General features: G+C 42.7%; 2 protein-coding genes across 4 annotated transcripts; one reads left to right on the forward strand and one right to left on the reverse strand.

The window, feature by feature from the left end:
- Positions 1-391: 391 nt before the first annotated feature.
- LOC139662132 (calaxin-like) lies at positions 392-17,977 on the reverse strand. 3 transcript variants are annotated; one of them, XM_071540739.1, is made up of 28 exons: positions 17,905-17,977; positions 17,526-17,684; positions 17,188-17,292; positions 16,926-17,077; positions 16,662-16,766; positions 10,500-10,646; positions 10,265-10,348; positions 9,885-9,999; positions 8,813-9,552; positions 8,559-8,678; positions 8,262-8,382; positions 7,954-8,060; positions 7,691-7,776; positions 7,419-7,551; positions 6,910-7,006; positions 6,635-6,805; positions 6,363-6,517; positions 6,079-6,265; positions 5,739-5,905; positions 5,294-5,428; positions 5,128-5,192; positions 4,805-4,947; positions 4,491-4,594; positions 4,107-4,283; positions 3,636-3,884; positions 3,049-3,243; positions 2,340-2,470; positions 392-842 (listed from the first exon to the last, which is right to left on the reverse strand). In XM_071540739.1, exons 1-28 carry the CDS (start codon positions 17,969-17,971, stop codon positions 761-763), a joined length of 4,299 nt encoding a protein of 1,432 aa, XP_071396840.1. In that variant the 5' UTR covers positions 17,972-17,977; the 3' UTR covers positions 392-760. The 3 variants fall into 3 exon arrangements, with proteins under 3 accessions (XP_071396840.1, XP_071396839.1, XP_071396841.1); XM_071540738.1 differs by lacking the exons at positions 16,662-16,766; positions 16,926-17,077; positions 17,188-17,292; positions 17,526-17,684; positions 17,905-17,977 and adding an exon at positions 13,455-13,619; XM_071540740.1 differs by lacking the exons at positions 392-842; positions 2,340-2,470; positions 3,049-3,243; ... (18 more) ...; positions 10,265-10,348; positions 10,500-10,646 and adding an exon at positions 16,509-16,559 and having other exon boundaries at positions 17,905-17,971.
- Positions 14,555-16,444, forward strand: rbm48 (RNA binding motif protein 48). The gene is made up of 5 exons (XM_071540766.1): positions 14,555-14,680; positions 14,967-15,157; positions 15,306-15,451; positions 15,577-16,139; positions 16,259-16,444. Exons 1-5 carry the CDS (start codon positions 14,555-14,557, stop codon positions 16,319-16,321), a joined length of 1,089 nt encoding a protein of 362 aa, XP_071396867.1. The 3' UTR covers positions 16,322-16,444.
- Positions 17,978-18,214: the final 237 nt, after the last annotated feature.

Here is an 18,214-nt window from a genome sequence, read left to right on the forward strand (position 1 = left end):
CATTTGACGCGAATTTGAATTGTGAGCCAGTTTCTCTGTGTTGATATTTAGGGTTTCAAAACACCATCTGCTGACAGCTCCTAATGAGTTAAAACACATGTTGAACTCTCCCATATTCCTGCAGGGATATAAGAATTTATGTGAGGTTTGGGAAGTTAAACATTTACTTTAATTTATATGTGTGTAAGTATGACCAAATTTGTGTCAAATAATTTTTGGACAGTTATGACTCATGACTGGCCCACCTGACATTCAGTGCAGTTCAGTGTGACAAGGTGCCATCATCCAACACAAATTTGCATTTAAATAATTCTGGTAATCTAATTATCAATCTAACATTCACATAGACATACTAGCAAATCAAAAGCGCACTCAGCTCATGTTTTCATAGGGTCATAAAATTAAGCACAGTTTATTATGTCTCCATCCAGTGGCTGTTAACAGAACATCATGAAAGGAACACAATCAGTTCATAAAGTGATACAGGTCAAGATATCTGTTCTTAATTCTACCAATAATTATAAAACTCATTTTCTGACATTATACATATGTACAGTAATTACATTATACATAGTTAAATGTATTACATTCATAATCAAGTCAGTAGGAAACCTTAAATAATACTCATACCAAACTTTTAATGTACATTGCCTTTTAAGCTCTCAATTATTCACAAATTACATTGCTAACTGTATTATAAATAGCTCAAGCATTAAACATCCAAAACCTAATTTGATGAGTGAAACAGAAATGTGTTTGATCAAGCTAGGGTCACACGCTGTCCTGGTTTGAACGTGACGCTCTGAGATTTCCCCTCTCCTGAACCGCCAAAGGCTTCATACCTAGAAAGAAATTATGTTTAAAAAACAATGTATTTACTTGTGTTTTTGTTGTCTGTATTTCTTTGTGTTTCCATTTTGATGGGCTATCCTATGGCACTGAAAACCAAACTTGAACTAAACTAAAGCTTTTGATGGAATCAAAGACAGGGAAGCAGCCATTTGTCTTGTGTTTCGCCAGCTTTAAGACAGTTGTTTATTGTCTTTTACTTGACACCTTAGAGGTGAGTCAACAGTATTGCAAAACAACTTCTCTAAGTTGGCTCAGCTGTAATTCTTGTGAGTTCCACTTTTCAAAACAAGTATAACAGGGTGATACAAGTTGAGGAATTCCTGTTGAATACTGTATGAAACAGAAACCTTTCACAGACCCAGTTGCTTTAGAGAGAGAGAGAGCGAGAGAGAGAGTGAGTGAGTTAGCAGTATAGCTGTGAACGCAGCAGTGTGTGTACAGTTTAGTCTATTTGTCAGTGAATAAATGCTCCTACTGTGCATTTAAAAATGTTTCTGGTGGAGCGGCATGTCTGCCCGCTGAGCCCCGTTAATCAGCACGAGCGAATTTTAAACCCTTAATTACAAACCAGTTTGCCGTCTCTTTTCCATGGATCTGACACCCTGCATCTCCGTTCTCCATATGGTACATGGTATATAGTACATTTATTCGTTTTTATTAAATAATTTCTTATCTGTTAGCATTTATTTGATTATTATAGACGTTGTTAGAATTTAATTTGGATTGAAGATTTTGATTAATCAGCTTGAGCGTGGCTCAGCGTCTGACAGAGCTTTGAAATAAACCTTTAATATGGCTTTATGAAAGCAATACAGTTAAAGTTACGTGAATAAACATTTACAAAAGAGTGGGAACATTTTTTTTTAAATATTTAAACATTTTCAAACAAAAAATTCTATTTAATAACAATGTCTCCTCTATTCAAGCAACGGCTCCCTTTTAAAAGTCTGTGTGTCTGTGCTTGGTGCGACAATATCACAGCATCAGCATGTTCAGTTTAACATTATCTTATCTTTAATATCACAATCCAAATCATATCCATAACGTTAACTACTCTTATGGAGCGCAGAGCAAAGTTTTGGTGAGTAGGCATATGGAGAACGGAGATGCGGGGTGTCAAATCCATGGAAAAGAGACGGCAAACTGGTTTGTAATTAAGGATTTAAAATTCACTCGTCACTCGTGCTGATTAACGGGGCTCAGCGGGCGGACATGCCGCTCCACCAGAAACATTTTTAAATGCACAGTAGGAGCATTTATTCACTGACAAATAACCTAAACTGTACACACACTGCACTGCTGCGTTCACAGCTATACTGCTAACTTCATACTCTCTGCTCGCCAGCCTCACCGTCACACACACACGCTCTCGATAGGACGCAGGACAATAGGACGATCTGACTATGGACAACATCGCCCAACTCTAATGTGAGTATTGCCTTGACAGTTGCAGTAACAGCGATCTCGTCTGGTGGACTAATACTCACAGGTTTGTGTATCTCTTCCAGTCGGCCTTGCTGAGAGACGGTCTGGTAACAGCCAGGGCCGAGTTCACATGGGCCTGACACAGCAGCAGGCCCGGCTGGCTGGAGGCTGAATGGACCCGGACACACTCCTCCTGCACACACACACACACACACACACACAGTATATTGCATAAGCAGTGTAACGATTCTTCGTATTAGACTAGCACAGAATAGAGAATACAGTAGTATAGAATACAATAGACTAATATTAGAGTAGTATAGAATAGACTGAGATAGAATAGAGTAGTATAGAATACAATTGAGTAGTATAGAATAGACTGGAAAAGAGTAGTATTGAATAGATGGAATAGAGTAGTATAGACTATAGTATAGACTCGTATAGAGTAGTAAAGGGTTGAACAGAAGAGTAGAATAGAGTAGTATAGAGAAGAACAGGTCAGAGTAGTATACTTTTGAACAGAATAGAGTAGAACAGATTGGTATGGAACAGAGTAGCGTAGTATAAAAAAGAATAGAATAAATTAGTACAGAATACAACAGAGTAGAATAAAATAGGAGAACAGAGAAGTATAGGATAGAACAGAGTAAAATAGAATAAAATAGAGCAGAATAGAGACATAGTATAGAACAGAGTAGACTAGATCTGTATTTTGTTTTCCCATGTTGTCTATCTTTTGTCTATCTCATGTCCTCTTGTGTTGTAACTCACGTTGGCTCTTCTGCAGTTGTTCTTTATGTTATTAATGTCCTGTAGGAGGCGCTCCAGCTGCTCCTGGCCCAGCTCCTCATAGCCGTTCTGGAGAGCGGACATGTAGGCCGGGGGGAGGGAGCTGCCGGGGTCGCGCACCGACGCCCCTGTAAGGTCATGGGTCATGGAGCTGGGCCCCGAGACACACTGGGAGTTCTGGAAAGGCAGGTGGAAGAGAGGAGTCACACACACACATTGGGAAACAATACAATTATAAATAGAGGCCTGTGTTATATTAATGCATTTATATGTGCAAGTGTATATCTTCATGTATATGTCCACGCATGTCTCCACAGTTCATATTTATTATCATGACAGCCTCTCACCAGTGGTGTTGTCACGATAACTGAAATGTCAATACTACTTTGATACCACTGCAAAAGATTGAACTCAACACTGAACTTCATAAACGTTCAGTCAGTGCTTTGACCAAACGTGTTCTGCAAGCTTCAATTCCATTTCAACATCACCTCTAGAGGCTGTATACATGTGGATTAAGTTAAATGTTAAAGAAGTAAACTTTCTGGTATCTTGACAACACAACACACCAGTCCTGAAAGCGATGGGTTCCCCAGCTCTGACTCGTAGGAGCTCCCAAAGTAGAGTCTCCAGACGTTGCTGCGTTGCAGTTCGGGTTCTGCTTGGAGCTCGCTGTGCTCCAGGAGAACCATGGACTGCTCCAGCCCCAGACCCAGGCCCGCCTCGCCCTCCCCCGCCGAATCGTCTGAGCCGCTGCTGTGGTTGAGGAAGATCATGGAGGACAGGCTCATGTCGCTGTCTGAACCGGAGGTCAGCTCCTGATCGCCACGCAGGAATAGAGGACCAAAGTTTAGATACACAACTAAAGGATAAAATTATGGCATTGCTGATTTGTCAGAGCAGACCAAATGATGAAAATACATCACTTGAAAGTGAATTATTCTATTCCTGCCTTCCTCGTCCATTCTAGCTAGTGGTAACCCCCATCCCCAACACAGTCAGCCCATCAGTGTGGCATCATTCAAATACACCAGACTGACATGCAGTGTGCTGGTCCCTAGGCTGCTGTGGACGGCCTCCAGCTGGGCGTTGTAGAGCAGAGCCTTCAGGTCGGCCCCGGTGAACAGCTCTGTGGCTGCTGCCAGCTGCTCCAAGTCCACATCTGCAGCCAGAGGGACGCCGCCACTCAGAGCCCGCAGGATCTCCACACGAGCCTCCTGGAAACATGGAGAGGAGAGGAGCGAGTTGCTTCATGGTTAATATACTGTATGGATTAACACAGTGGACCTGTCTTGACTCATCACTGAGGATTATTTTGTTTCTTTTAAGGATTTATGGACATAGGCTTCTGTGATAAATTATAAAACCATAGTGTGCTACTGGGTGATGGCTAGAAGTGAATGAATGATGTTAATTAAACAGACCAGGTCAGGGGGAGGACAGTAGAGAGACTTGTCCAGTCGTCCAGGTCTCAGCAGGGCCGGGTCTATCAGGTCTGGACGACTGGTGGCAGCTAGCACATACACACCTAATAATGAACACAGACACAGGGAGAATTTTCAGTCATTAAAATTAAAAACATCACCAAGACTACTGGCAGTACTGACAAGTGAGTGTAGCACTGAAAGAAAATCAGTTATGTATACCAAGACAGTCTCTGACTCAAATACAAAGGCACATACTACTGTATATTCCATAGCAAACATGACAAGCTATATGTATTGCTGTGTGACCCTACCCTGCAGTCCCTCCACCCCGTCCAGCTGGGTGAGGAGCTGGTTGACCACGCGGTCGGTCACCCCTGTGCTGTCATGGCCCCTCCTGGGGGCCAGAGAGTCAAACTCATCAAAGAACAGGATACACGGCTTGGCGGCCTGCGCCCTAGAATGGAGGGTGGAGGGCACAGTCAGACAGAGGGACGGAAACTGTTCAAACAGTTTGAAATGTTATTAGAGTGTGGCTTATACAAACCTACAAACACACCTACCTACATGCCTACAAACACACATTAGACGCTACCAATTACAAATCATGCTGCTGGGAGTGGAATTGTGAACTGACCTCTGGAAGACATCCCGGACTCCCTGCTCACTTGCTCCAATGTACTTACTGAGAAGTTCAGGTCCCTAGGAGGGGAAAAGCAAATACCCTGTGTCACTGACGACATGGGTCGCTCTAGTAAAGACCTGGTCTTCTGTTTGACTATCAGAGCCAAAGCCCAGCCTACCTTGATGCTGATGAAGTTCATACCACTGTCTTTGGCAACGGCCCCTGCCAGCAGGGTCTTCCCTGTGCCAGGAGCGCCATACAGCAGTATCCCTGAGCGGTGGCGGATAGGAAGACTGGAGAACAGGATGGGATACTGCAACATAAAAAAGACCCACATTACATATAATACAGTACACAAAAAATCATGAATGATTAACGGCAAGTGATGAAAATGGCTTTTTGACCAAATCACCTCTTTTTAATAAAATCTGTGGATTTATCTAATCACTTCACAATTACCACTCAATTTTTAAATTCCCATTTCCCAAGCATTTTCTATTTTTATGATTTAATTTCTGTTCCTTCCACACCTCACATAAGGCACAGTGGTACGCCCAGTTAATTGGAAAACAGACCAGGTTGTCTTCCGATTGGTTGATAGTGAGACTGATAGTGAGACTGACCTTAGCAGGAAGCAGGATGGTGTCCATCAGCTGCTGTCGCACCTCTCTCAGCCCACCCACCCTCTCTAGGCCCACCCCACTTGGGGTATGAAGATCCACCCCCCACAGTGAGGGAGGGGTGAATCCCTTAAGAGCCTGCAGGAAGTCCCTCCAACACAGACACACACCTACGAGGTGCAGAGCACAAACAGGAAATGTATGAGTGACACAGTATATCAGCATCAACTTTATTAAAAGACACAAACTGATAGAGGATTTTGACGACTTAAAATTGATCTCTGAATAAACATTATGGGCAAATGAGATAATTTTAGCTTAGTGGAACCAAAGTCTTTGGTACCCTGGTCACTGTGTCCTCTTTGTACAATGTTTGCATGGACGGCCCTCTCCAGCAGCAGTGCCAGGTCTCGGGGGACGTAACCCTCTGTCTCCTTGGCAGCGGCCCCCAGGTCCAGAGTGTGTAGGGTCTCCTCTGATAGGCTGTTCTTCCTGAGGATCAGGCAGCGCAGGATCTCTGCTCTCTGGGCCTGAAGGACAAAAGCACACAGATAGACAGTCTTAACTGCTGGTTCGTTTTGGTACCATTTTCTGTGTGTGTGTGTGTGTGTGTGTATGTGTGTTAACCTGGTCAGGGGGCTGGATGTGTGCAAAGCCCTGGATGAAGTGGGATCCCTGCACCTCAGTCAGTGAGGGGTGTAGGGAGAGTTCAGTCTGGCTGGTGATGATAGTACACACCAGGCTGGAGTGAATCACCAGCTCATCCACCGCATCCTTCAGACCTGCATGGACACAAAAACAGAGCAGAAGCATCACGTTATATCACTGTTGTCTGTGATCGTACATGACGACGGATATGCTCAGTCAAACTCAAACACGTAGTGTAAAATTTATTTTACTCTGTGCAATGTGCTGTTGTAGCAGCGCCTCAGGGCCATGCTCATGTTCTGGTGAGGTTGGTGCCCCCGTCACATGATCCAGGTCATCAAGTAGAACCACAGAGGGCTGCCTCCACGCTGCCTGTTCAAAAATGTCCTGCAGCATCTGTCTCACAGTTTCTGCCCTTTTGCCTAGGGAAAAAAAACCTTTTTGTCATGAATAAAATCAGGTTGTGTTGCCTATTTGGCTACCATTAACTTGCTTTGATCCTAGGTGTGTATATGTGTTTTCCAACCTTGTAGCTTTTTGCAGTCCACCACCTCCACATGTGCATCCAGATCTTCTCTAGCTTTCCTGCAGAGGGCTCTGGAGAGAGAACTCTTCCCGCTCCCCTGTGAGGACACAACATAGCACACAGCATGTTAGACAGTGCACAACGCTGGTTAAGGTAAAGGTGCTGCTCAGATAAAGAGAGAGAATTAGACATAGGAGCTGTGTAGAGTATCCTGTAGTGTTGATCGGACCTTTGCCATCAGTGCTCCGAGACCCGAGGAACTTAGGCTGGCTAAATTAGTATCATCACCATCAGTTCTTTTTTACTTGTTTTCATGATTTAATTGGCTGTTCTTGATGTCCCTTTTTATGTATTGCTTTCATGTTCTTCCTTTACTTCAATGTCTTTTGTTTTGCTTCCATTGCTCTTTACTTTGTACTTTCGTTCATTTACACCCCATTAAGTGCTTTGTAACTATGTTTTGAAAAGTGCTGTGATTGTGATTATGATTATGATTATTATAGGGGTACCTTGGCACCAGTGATGAGTAGAGCTCCACCTCGGAGTCCCCGTCCAGTGGAACCCAGCTCTCGTGAGAGGGGACTACCCAGAAGGCTGTGGGAGATGAACTCAAATCCAGTCCTACTCAGCTCCTCCATCCCACTGGGGAAAGTGGAGTGGAGTGAGAGAAATGGAAAATGATGAAGGTTGAAGTAAAGGTCTTATCTGGCCACTGTTGTGTTAAACCACAAGCACTTAAACTGTTCACATACAAGCTCACAAACAGTAGGAACTGACTTACCCAAGAGTATTCAGAGATGGAAGCTCTGGGTTTGGTGTGTCAGCTAAGACTTTCACGGCTGGCGTGGTTACCGGCTTTCTGTCGACCTGAATGTGATCCGTAATGGGAACTGTGAGCTTTCTGAAAGCTTGGTAGCACCACAGAGGATTTCTAGCAACATTCTGCTTTATCCATAGTCCACATACAATTATACAGTGCTATGAATTGTTATGGAAACCACATTAAAATATTTATGGACAAATTACAAAATGAATGGCTATTACCTCTATGTCTGCCTTCTGGATGACAGTCGGCGCAAGTAGAAACAGCTGGTCCGGAGGATCGCTCTCTGGCTCCGGCTTCAACACAGTTAAAGCAAATTCTAACTTTGCTTTAAAAAAAAAAAAAAAGGTAAAAGGAGAAAACAGTGTTTTATTGCAGCACAAAAGAATTCTAATATGTTATGTATTATCTGATTTTTAACCTCTTAGAATGGTATTCAACATGTCAGGGACTTTATCGCACAGCTATATGTTTGCATTCAGATGATAGTTTCCAATAAGCTTGTGAAGGAAATGTATGAATGTCTCACCATCAGTTCCGTGTAGGAGGATGATGCTGGAGTGTGCGGTCAGACAGGCTAGTGGTTCATGACTCTGTGTGTGCAGCCAACCTAGGAAAGCTGTCTGGATCTCATCATCATCCTCTTCAGCCTGAAGAAATGTTGTCAAAGATCACAAGGAAATAAGGGAAAGTTCTAGGTTATCGTACAACTTTTACAATTTTACACACTTGTAGTTAAGTGAAATTAGAAGAACTCTGTTGAATAGGTAAACGACTTGATCATTAACACCATACTGTCACCTTAGAAGTCAACTCCAGCACTCACCAGTGGTTTTAAAGGCTGTAGGCGAATAGTGGAGGCTACTTTGGCGGTTGAAGTGACTGGCTTAATTCTTACTGTTGAATGGGGGATAATATTCAGCCTTGTCGCCAAGTGCTGTGGGATCTGAAAAATCACAATTCTTGTAAGAGATATAGCAGCATATAACCCGGTTGCGCATTGAGCAATGAAAGAGCCATAGTTAATCTATTGTCACAGTAGATACATGGATCATAATCACCTATAGACGATATACTCACCCAGACTCTTCCACAATGGATCTCTCCCTTGTTGGAACACCTCTGCTTGCCTGCTAGCTTCTCCATGTGGTGGCACACCACCCTGACCACCGTGGCCTCCTCTTCCTTCACCTGCTCTCCTCCATCGCCTGCAGTAGCAGCAGCAGCAACCTTGGAAACACCTATGGTCTTCTTTTTCTCCATAGCCTGCTTGACTCTGTCCCTCACTTCTTTAGGGGAGGGGACCTTGGAGATGAGGCCATATGTCACTGCAGTCTGGCCTCCAGTCGACCCAGCATCCATACCATGGCTCCAAGGAAACAAATGAATCACCCCAGTTGCAGCATTACTTATAGTGCAAAGAGAGTCAGGAGGTGCACTGCATACTCTGTGGACAGAGTCAGTAAGGAGGCCAGGGATCTCCGGGACAGGAGGCACCTCCTTAACAGGGTCGTAAGTACCCTTTAGCATGTAGCGTAGCAGGCTCTTTAGGTCAGCTATGCCACCCCATTGGTGGCTTTGAGGGATAGAAGAAGCACAATCAACGGAAGAGTAAAGACTGGTTTCCTGAGCGCCACTTTCTAATGATGACCCTATGGAGGGGAAGAGGCCAGAGTTTGACTGGCTGTGAAGATGCTGGTTCTGACTGGTTGTGAGTGGAAAGCCAGTGAGGCTGCCAGTTCCAGTGCGGCTCTTAGGAGAGACGACTAGTTCTGTGAACTGCTCCAGGCGACCGTAGGACACAGATGGTGAGAGAGATGCTGCAGGGAGTTAGAAACAGATGATACACTTGTTCATGCATACTGTCCATGGCAAAGCCCAGGTCATAAAATAAAAAAAAGAAGCTTAACAAATGCCATGCTAAGTACACAGAACCATAGTATTTTAGGATTATTATATACTGGAACATTATATTTCTGGTCTGCACACATAGGATCCAGCTATCAAAGCCTATGTTTAGTATCTTTTTTCCCTATCTCTGTCTCCTCATCAAGTTCTCAGTTCAGTACAAGAAAAGGCATATCAAACAGACTGTCATTGTTTCGTCCTTTGAGAAAAGAGCGGTGTAATGAATTAATGCAGTAACTCTGACCTATTCTGATGTAGATGGCTGTGCGGTGGTCCACCCACACGGGGAACACGGCATCATGGAACACCACTCTGATCTGATCCAGCAGCTGCTGCTCCAGTGCTGCACTGTGGAGCTCCTGAGTGTGTCACAGGTTATAGACAATAAATAAAGCAATGTTTCTTAAAATATGGTTTTGGATCATGAGCCTGTCACTGATGAGTCTCCTCGTAATAACAGCAACAGCAACTTCTCTTAGATAAAATGGAGTGCTGCTTTATATGAGCAATGAGTGTTTTTTTTTTTTATTTAAACAAACCTGTCAATGTCAGAGACCACATTTATATGCCCCTGCCATGTAGGCATTAGCTCACACATTACTGTAAGTCAGTATGCAAACTCACCAAGATCTCCCAGTCATCAGAAGACAGAGGCTCCACAAACACTTGATGCACTGATGAGACCTGCTGACATGGCCTCAGGAAGCCCTGAACCAAACCATACAACCAGTCATTACAAACAGCTCGCCAGCCTAAATTGTGGCTCACAACTGAGATTACCAGTTTGCATCATACAGAGAGAATGGACTATTCAGATGGAAAAAGGAGCAAAGAACAAATTCCTCACTGTGGACCCTACCTGTTCTCCATCTTTTAGTCCCAGCTTCTCTCCCAGTTGCCGACACAGCTCCACTTTATGGTTCTCCAGGTTAGAGGAGGCTCTATTTCGAGTCCAGCTGAGGAACACTGAAGACCCATCGCCCCAGGATAACTCCAAAGCCTGGTTCTGAAACAAACACAAAAACACACAACATATTTTTTGTTTCTGGTCACCTTAGCACTTCATCCATTTAATTTCTCTATTGCAGGGTTTCCCAAACCTCTCCTCGAGTACCCCTTGTCCTGCATGTTTTAGATCTCTCCCTGCTCCAACACAGCTGATTCAAATGATGAACTCTTTATCAACCCCTGAAGCTGCTTGTTAACAAGCTGATCATTTAAATCAGCTGTGTTGGAGCAGGGAGAGATCTAAAACATGCAGGACAAGGGGTACTCAAGGAGAGGTTTGGGAAACCCTGCTCTATTGTAATCATTCTCCTTTTTCCAACAGTGAGCAGGTTCATCTCTTCTTAGTTGTCTTTACACAGCATATAAGAGATTAAAGGTGGATCTGAAGGAGGGTTGAAAAAAATCTAGCTCTGACCCAACTCATGACCTAGGCAAAAAGCAGGAGAAAAGCCTGTGCAAATGCCATGGGAACCATCTCATGCACTCTACTTTTTTACAATACTACACAACAGTCATCCATGAGGTAAACCCAGATAAGTAAGACAAAAAAGAATTTAGAACATTTAAAGTTGGTTTGCACTGCTTGCTACCACCCACAGTGTATTGTGATGGAAGAAGTGGGGATAAAAGGCCAATCAATTTTAAAAGTTGAAATTTTAATGAAATAAGTGCTGCTTAGTGGATAATATGTATGTCGATTTTAAGAGCGGCACCTAAAAATTCTGTAAAGGTCTTGAGTCATATTGTAAGGTGTATGCACCTATGCAGGTAATCATAGTCACATTGAATTGTCAGATATTTGAATGGAGTTTGGTATGAGCTTCTCATCATATAGAGAGCAGTACAGTGGTTCCACTATGAGACAAGCAGTAGTTATTGTTTCATGAGATGCAGTGATTCCCACGGATGTCCCTCCGTAGTGTTAAGATGAGAATAACAGGCAAAGCTGGATAAAGAACTGCTGTGGAACTGATCATGATCAATTCTATTCCAGCTCTGCTACAGCAAATTTACCTGGTAAGCAGTGTAAAGAGAGCTCTAGATACATTTTGCATTGTCTGGAATTTATGCACCAGTGAACGACAATTATACAGGCTTGACTTTGAAGCCACTCAGACAAACTCCACCATTTGTTATAAGGATACTAATGGACCCAAGCAAAACAGGATGTGAGACTTTTAAGTGACAGTGCATTAAATTAAAAGAATATATTGCCCTTTACCCATTCTCCTGGTCCATTTAAAATGTAATGCTTTGTCGCCACCATGTGAAATTGAAAGGGAAGTGCTACAACACTGGTAAAAATGAGGCAAAATGGAAATCAACGGTAGAAATACTGATTACCACATTAATTTTATCATGGTGATAACACCCAGCCAGCTTGGCTCATTGCATTCCTGCAGGACATTCCCCAGGAAAAGCCACTTAGAATAGAGATTTCACAACAGCAGCTGTATGACGATTATTGTTTCTATGTTTATGTATTTCTGTGAATATGTATTACCAAAACAATATTATATCATGATTGGATTTAAAACTAAAACGCACAAGTAGGCCTACATCATAATATGGTCAATAGAATTTTTTCTCACATCATCCAGGGGACAGAGCCAAAACAATATTCAGACCAATGCAAAATGCATTAGAACTACAAACTAATACTGTTCAGACATGTTTGACAGTTCTTCCATCCATACAACCCAAGCTTTCACCAAGGCCTCTTGAGAAGGGACAGAAGAGGCCTGTATCCCCTGACATCCTTGAAAAGAATATATTTCATGTATTGGCCTACTGATAGTTGTTACTATTGTATTATGAAACCCCACAGGAGACCCCAAGAGCTCAATCCTGGGCCCCCTCCTCCTCTCTCTACACTAGATCACTTGGCCCCCTCTGCCATAACATCCCACAACTACAACCACTGCTATGCTGATGACACTCAACTCTCTTTTTTCCATCCATCCTCCCCCGTTAATCATATCCCCTCTTCTCTAAATGTCCTCAAAATCCCTTCTATCTGTCTTCTTGGCTCATGTTTTATTTCTTTTCCTTGCACATCTCTCTTACATGATGAGTCTTGACAGGACTATTGTCAGCGCACTATGCTGTCCTGCAAAGCTAAATGACAATAATTGCAAAAGACCAAGAGAGAGTGAAACTGATTAAAAATGACTTAATTATCTTCATCTTCACCATCTGTCCTGAGTATTCTTGGTACGGAAGTGGACAATATATGTTGTTTAGCAGCACCTATTAGTATAATTTTAGTGAAAATGAAACCTAAACTTGAGTTGTGACATTTGACCTTTGAAACACACAAAAAAATAGTTCCTGCTGTTTACCTTTGAAAGGCAGCATAGGCCTGACCATTTACTGGGCACTCCTCATTATTGGTTGGCTGTAATTTTGGTGATCTATGAAGTGTAGCTTACTCCACACTACTGCACTCGCGGATAAAAACGTTAGCCAATGCCCCAAAAAAATGTTGAATTGTATATGTCAAAAAAATGATGAGAAGGTTCACACGTGAGACTTCGTGCGTCGCTGGGTTTTACATAGCTAGCTAATGAAACGGTTGATGTCAGGAAGACAGTATTCAAATTACGGTAGACACCAGTTAACACACGAGACTGAGAAGTAAGTTAGTACAATAACTAGGTTTTTAAAAATGCAGGAAACTGAACAATATACTCTCAAGAAATGTTCTGCAAGAAACATGTCATGCTATGCTAGCAAACATTTTGTTTCCCTAACTTCGACTAACTTGGCGTTAGCTAACGCTGGCTGGTTAGCTAAGCTAACTTACCTCCTGCAGGGAAAGATGTGATATCAAGTTCGAGGGAAGGTGAAGAAAGCAGTTTTTTGTGTTGTTAAAAACCACGGTAACAGATTGGATGCCCTGATTGCCAAACATAACTGTCACATAACCGTATAATATGAGTGCCAGTGAGCTTGCTGCACTAACTATATACTACAGTCATGATCGAGCGATGTGCTCTGGGTTGTACACTTGTGTTCCGACAGCAGCCTAAATAAGAATAAGACTTCCGGTCCCATTTTTCAGAATAAAAGCGTAATTTTTACAAATCCACAACACTCAAACATTGACTAAAAACACTTATTTTTGCACAACCTAACCCAAGCTGTTCAAGAAAAATCATGGCAGGCCCTCAAAGTCAGCCATACTGTAAACAATGTGACATTTTCTGACTAAACTGGACACGGTACAGTTTACTTTTCATTGCTACTGCACAAGATATGTGTCAAAACACTCCTACAGACCACTACACACTAACATTTAGGCCCAAGCTGTTTAAACAGTATGGCGAATTTTTAGGGCCTGACATTTGTAGAATGAAGTAGGTACTTACACTGACAAAGTGTGACTGATATAAAGAAAACGATACCACAAATAAGCTATGAAATAAATAAATAAGCATAAAGAAAACAGCTGGGGTCCCTCTGCACCCTAGGTCATAGCAGGTCAAAATCAGCCAAATTAAATTGAAGCCATCACCACTCTGTTTGTAAATGATCCAAACTCCTGTTCTTCTCTAAAGTCCCTGAAAAGAGTGTACTCTCTCAATTGCTTTCCCACTTGAATCTTAATAACATCCTTGATGAATTCTAATCTCTGCTAGTCTGTGTTCTGTATGTATTCTGCACAGTGTAATATGCAGCCTTTACAGTTACAAATGGCACATATTTTTATTATTATTATGGCATCAAATATTAATCTGGGTGCTCACTAATTGGATTGGACATTAAATAGAAATTAATTGGCTTAAAACAGCATTTCTTAAAATATTGCGCTTTTATTTTGAAGGCTGGGCGCCAAAACCGGAAGTCGTACTTTCTAGTTATTCTGGCTATCTTAACGCATCTGGCTGGCGTAACACAAGCAACATGGCGGCGCCTGTCAACAACTCAGGTTGCTGGAGCACTCCAGAGATTTACAAACACCATGAACAGCAGAAAGTGTGCATTTCTCGACCAAAATATAGGGAGGGAAGGAGAGCTAAAGCAGTTAAGGTAAGAACATGCTGCCAACTACAGCACGAAAAACGCTGTGTACCTCCCACCAAGAGGGAAAACTATTATTACTACTGTTTAAAGTGTGGGCGGTCGGAAAACAAAAGACAAATATCATAGTGTTCTCATGATGGTCCTGCGTGCATCTCGTACCAGTAGACCACGTCTTGGGTGAATGCTGTGTTTTTTGCCTACTAAGATATCCTAGCAGTCAAATGATGGATATAGTAAAACAAGTGTTTGTCACTGGGTAGGCCTACATCCTGTTCGTCTTGTGTGTTATCAGGTGTACACCATCAATTTAGAGTCTCGTTACGTGATGGTGCAAGGGGTCCCAGCCATTGGAGTGATGACAGAGCTTATTCAGCTCTGTGCCCTGTACGGTGTGGTGGAGGAGTACAGGCCTCTGGACGAGTATCCTGCTGAACAGTTCACTGAGGTCTACCTCGTCAAGTTCCAGAAGCTCCCCAGTGCCAGGTTCGGATGTAGCTGACTTCCTGAATTTCAATCGATCAATAAAGTACTATCTTATCTTATACTTACCTTGTGGGTTATACTGCAGAGGCAAATTGAGATACAACTGCTGAATAATTCTGCTGCTAAACCTGAGAAAACTGTGTTTCAGGGCAGCCAAACGATACATGGATGAGAAGAGTTTCTATGGCGGTGTGCTACATGTGTGCTATGTTCCTGAATATGAGACTGTGGAAGACACCAGGCTGAAGCTGCAAGACCGGAGGAGATACGTGATCAGGACTGTTCAGAATAAAGGTAGGCTATGTTTTAGTTCATACGAACAGACATGGCATCCCTCTTAAAGAAATGAAAACACTGCAAATCAATAATTGACATTCATTATTCAGTAACACAATGATTTTCTCGGTATTGTTACAAAGTAAGGGAAAAGGAGCAGAAGAAGGAAGTAAACAAGGAGCCCACAACATCTGACACAGCCGCCACATCAGAGAGGATCACCTCAACATATGATCAAACCTCTGACAACAGTCATACAGGGGAGAGTTCAAGTACCAGCCATTATTTAGGCTTTCCTTTATTGCCATTGCCTCCTCAAGAAGAATATTCCTACAGACGTATAAATCCACACAGGACTATACCTACAGAGGACAAAATGGGGACATTACATAACGCCATCACTGACACAAAACAGCAGCCGGCTCAGAGTTCAAGCTCCAGCCGAACCTCTTCTAATGGAGACGGAGGCGTAGAAAGCAGAGTGACCTCAAATCAGGCTTCTGCGGTCAGATTTGTACCGAGGACCACACACTTGGAGGACAGGAAACGCAAAAGGCAAAAGGCCACGGACTACCTATTGTTTGACGTTGCGGGGGGGAAAAACGAGCCACTCATTGGTCCAAAGCTGCCAGCACCACCTAAACTGGACATGAAGGATGAATCCCTGAACATGACTGTCGGCCTGATCAGGAACACGATGAAACAGGTAGCCATGTCCGACATTCTGATATGAATTCAAAACAAACAGTTACAACAGTACTTAGTCTCAGTGTTATAATTCATGTCAGTCTTATTCAGTATAATAAAGTTTGTCATTATTCTTAGGTGGCATCGGTTCCTGACATCAAACCAGTGGAGAAAAAGGTGAAACCACGTCGCCGGATTTGATCAAGTCAGCTGTCTTGGTGCTGGGCATCTCGCAGACATGTGAACTACTATTGTGGTTTATGACCCTTTAGACTGTTCTTGTCAGCAGCTTGTTTTTATTTACACATTTTGAATCGGAATACAAACAGCTATTAACATATTTTTATTAAAGAAAATGCAGCTGAAAATGCAAGTGGATGTGATTTCTTCACTGGTCAAGTGGATCCTGAAATGCATGCTGCTCAAATATCAGTATGCTCTGAAACGGGAAGAAATTACAGTGTAAGGCAGAGAGCAGAGTATTATTGATCTAGGATTTGAAGTCATTACAGTTTTACAACATTGTTTACATCATGATTACCTTGGCATCAGGGAGGCAGGTTCCAAAAGCTTCGAGCAATAGGTTCTCCTCTCTCACTGCCTTCTCAAAGTCCGCATAAGAGAGCCTGCCATCGTGATCGTGGTCCTGTGAATGGAAACCACATTAGCTCACTTCTTGCCTCCTCACAAAACACACTAGGAATTTGACGTTTGTGTGGTGTTTTGAGGAGGTAGTGCAGAGAGTGTATACAGAACCAATCTAGATATGACTACACACAGAGTACAATAATGTTTGAGCAGCTACCATCATCTTGAGTGTGATCTCCACCAGGTCTTTGACCCCTTCGTCGGGGTCCTCCTCTGTGGGCTGCCGGATCAGACTGTTCTTCAGCATGTGAAACATCTCCTCTCTGGAGATGTAGCCGTCGCCGTTCAAGTCGTATACATGAAAGCAGTCTGAGCCACATAAACAGGGTTAGTAGAGTTAGTAACAGGATGACAGCTTGTAACTCTAGTGCGTGTGTATGTGCAGGCTTAAGCCTTGAAAGAAAGATTAAAAAAGTTACATTTTATTTTTTCATCCAAGGTCCCACGAAGAAAAATGGACAGTCCCTCAATCCACTCTTTCACGCTGATAAAGCTGTCATTGTCTTTATCAAATGCCCTGAACACTGGAGGATATGACACCAACAAGAAGCTCTTAATATTCAGCCACTGCCCTTGCATTTAAATGGCTTCTGATTATCTTTGAGTGTTTATGTTTTAGTATCTGTTTTATGCTAACGCTGTTATTTAGCTCTGGAAAAAAATAAATGATAATCTGCACAAAGACTAATTGAGAGCACTATAGTTGTACATGCCAAGCAAAATGTCAATATTATCAAATGAGCAGTGGACAAACTACCTCTGTCCATGATCATATCGTCAGTCATGCCAAAGGTGTTGTGCAGGATGTTCCTGAACTTCCCTCTGTCCAGGCCGTGGACAACTCTCCCAGCCATAGTCTGCTCCCCCAGCAGCCCGTTGAACAGTCGGATTAGACACTCAGCCTCTGTTTTAGTGACTGGGGTCATAATGATACAGTGAGACGACTCATTTGCTATAATAATATCAAATAACATAATATATTATTCATTTAATTGTTTGGACGGCTTCTGCTGCCGAAAGCTAACGTTAGAGACTATGTTGGCTGCATTTGAATTCAAGCGCCGAAAACCAGGAGCGTCGTAACGTCAAATGAGTTAGTTTAGCATAAGGCTGAGATGATCAAACTGAATACTTACAGTGCTTCACTTGTTTAGAGATCGTTTCAGCGAGGGTTTGTATCAACTTTCTATTCATAGCAGACATTTCTGTCCTTATAAACGGGGCATTGGCAAAGCAGAATGGATAGCAGTAGATCTGAACTCGCCGACCTGGACGATGTTGACATTCCGTCACCATAGCAACCACAGTCCTATCTCCCAGTTACTCCCATTTACTTCTAACTGTATTTATTCTTCCGCCAAAGTTTTGCAATGTAACTACTTTTGAACTGTTTAAACTATCGACGCCGTTCAAACTTTAAAATGTTCAGCATATTCAGGAATGGTG

The sequence above is a fragment of the Centroberyx affinis genome, unplaced genomic scaffold (assembly GCF_046629955.1).
Source record: "Centroberyx affinis isolate AG114_WGS23_722 - 3 ecotype Tasmania unplaced genomic scaffold, CSIRO-AGI_Caff_v1 ptg003711l_1, whole genome shotgun sequence".
Classification (NCBI taxonomy): Eukaryota; Metazoa; Chordata; class Actinopteri; order Beryciformes; family Berycidae; genus Centroberyx; species Centroberyx affinis.

What these genes read in the sequence shown, in the direction of transcription:
- rbm48 (XM_071540766.1), top strand. Translation starts at nt 14,555, where the DNA reads ATGGCGGCGCCTGTCAACAACTCAGGTTGCTGGAGCACTCCAGAGATT. An exon ending in GGAGAGCTAAAGCAGTTAAG is followed by an intron (nt 14,681 to 14,966) that starts GTAAGAACATGC and finishes GTGTGTTATCAG; the next exon opens with GTGTACACCATCAATTTAGA. An exon ending in CAGAAGCTCCCCAGTGCCAG is followed by an intron (nt 15,158 to 15,305) that starts GTTCGGATGTAG and finishes ACTGTGTTTCAG; the next exon opens with GGCAGCCAAACGATACATGG.
- LOC139662132 (XM_071540739.1), bottom strand. Translation starts at nt 17,971, where the DNA reads ATGTCTGCTATGAATAGAAAGTTGATACAAACCCTCGCTGAAACGATC. An exon ending in AGCCATCTACATCAGAATAG is followed by an intron (nt 9,553 to 9,884) that starts GTCAGAGTTACT and finishes AACTCCCTGCAG; the next exon opens with CATCTCTCTCACCATCTGTG. An exon ending in GTCCGGGATGTCTTCCAGAG is followed by an intron (nt 4,948 to 5,127) that starts GTCAGTTCACAA and finishes CCTCCATTCTAG; the next exon opens with GGCGCAGGCCGCCAAGCCGT.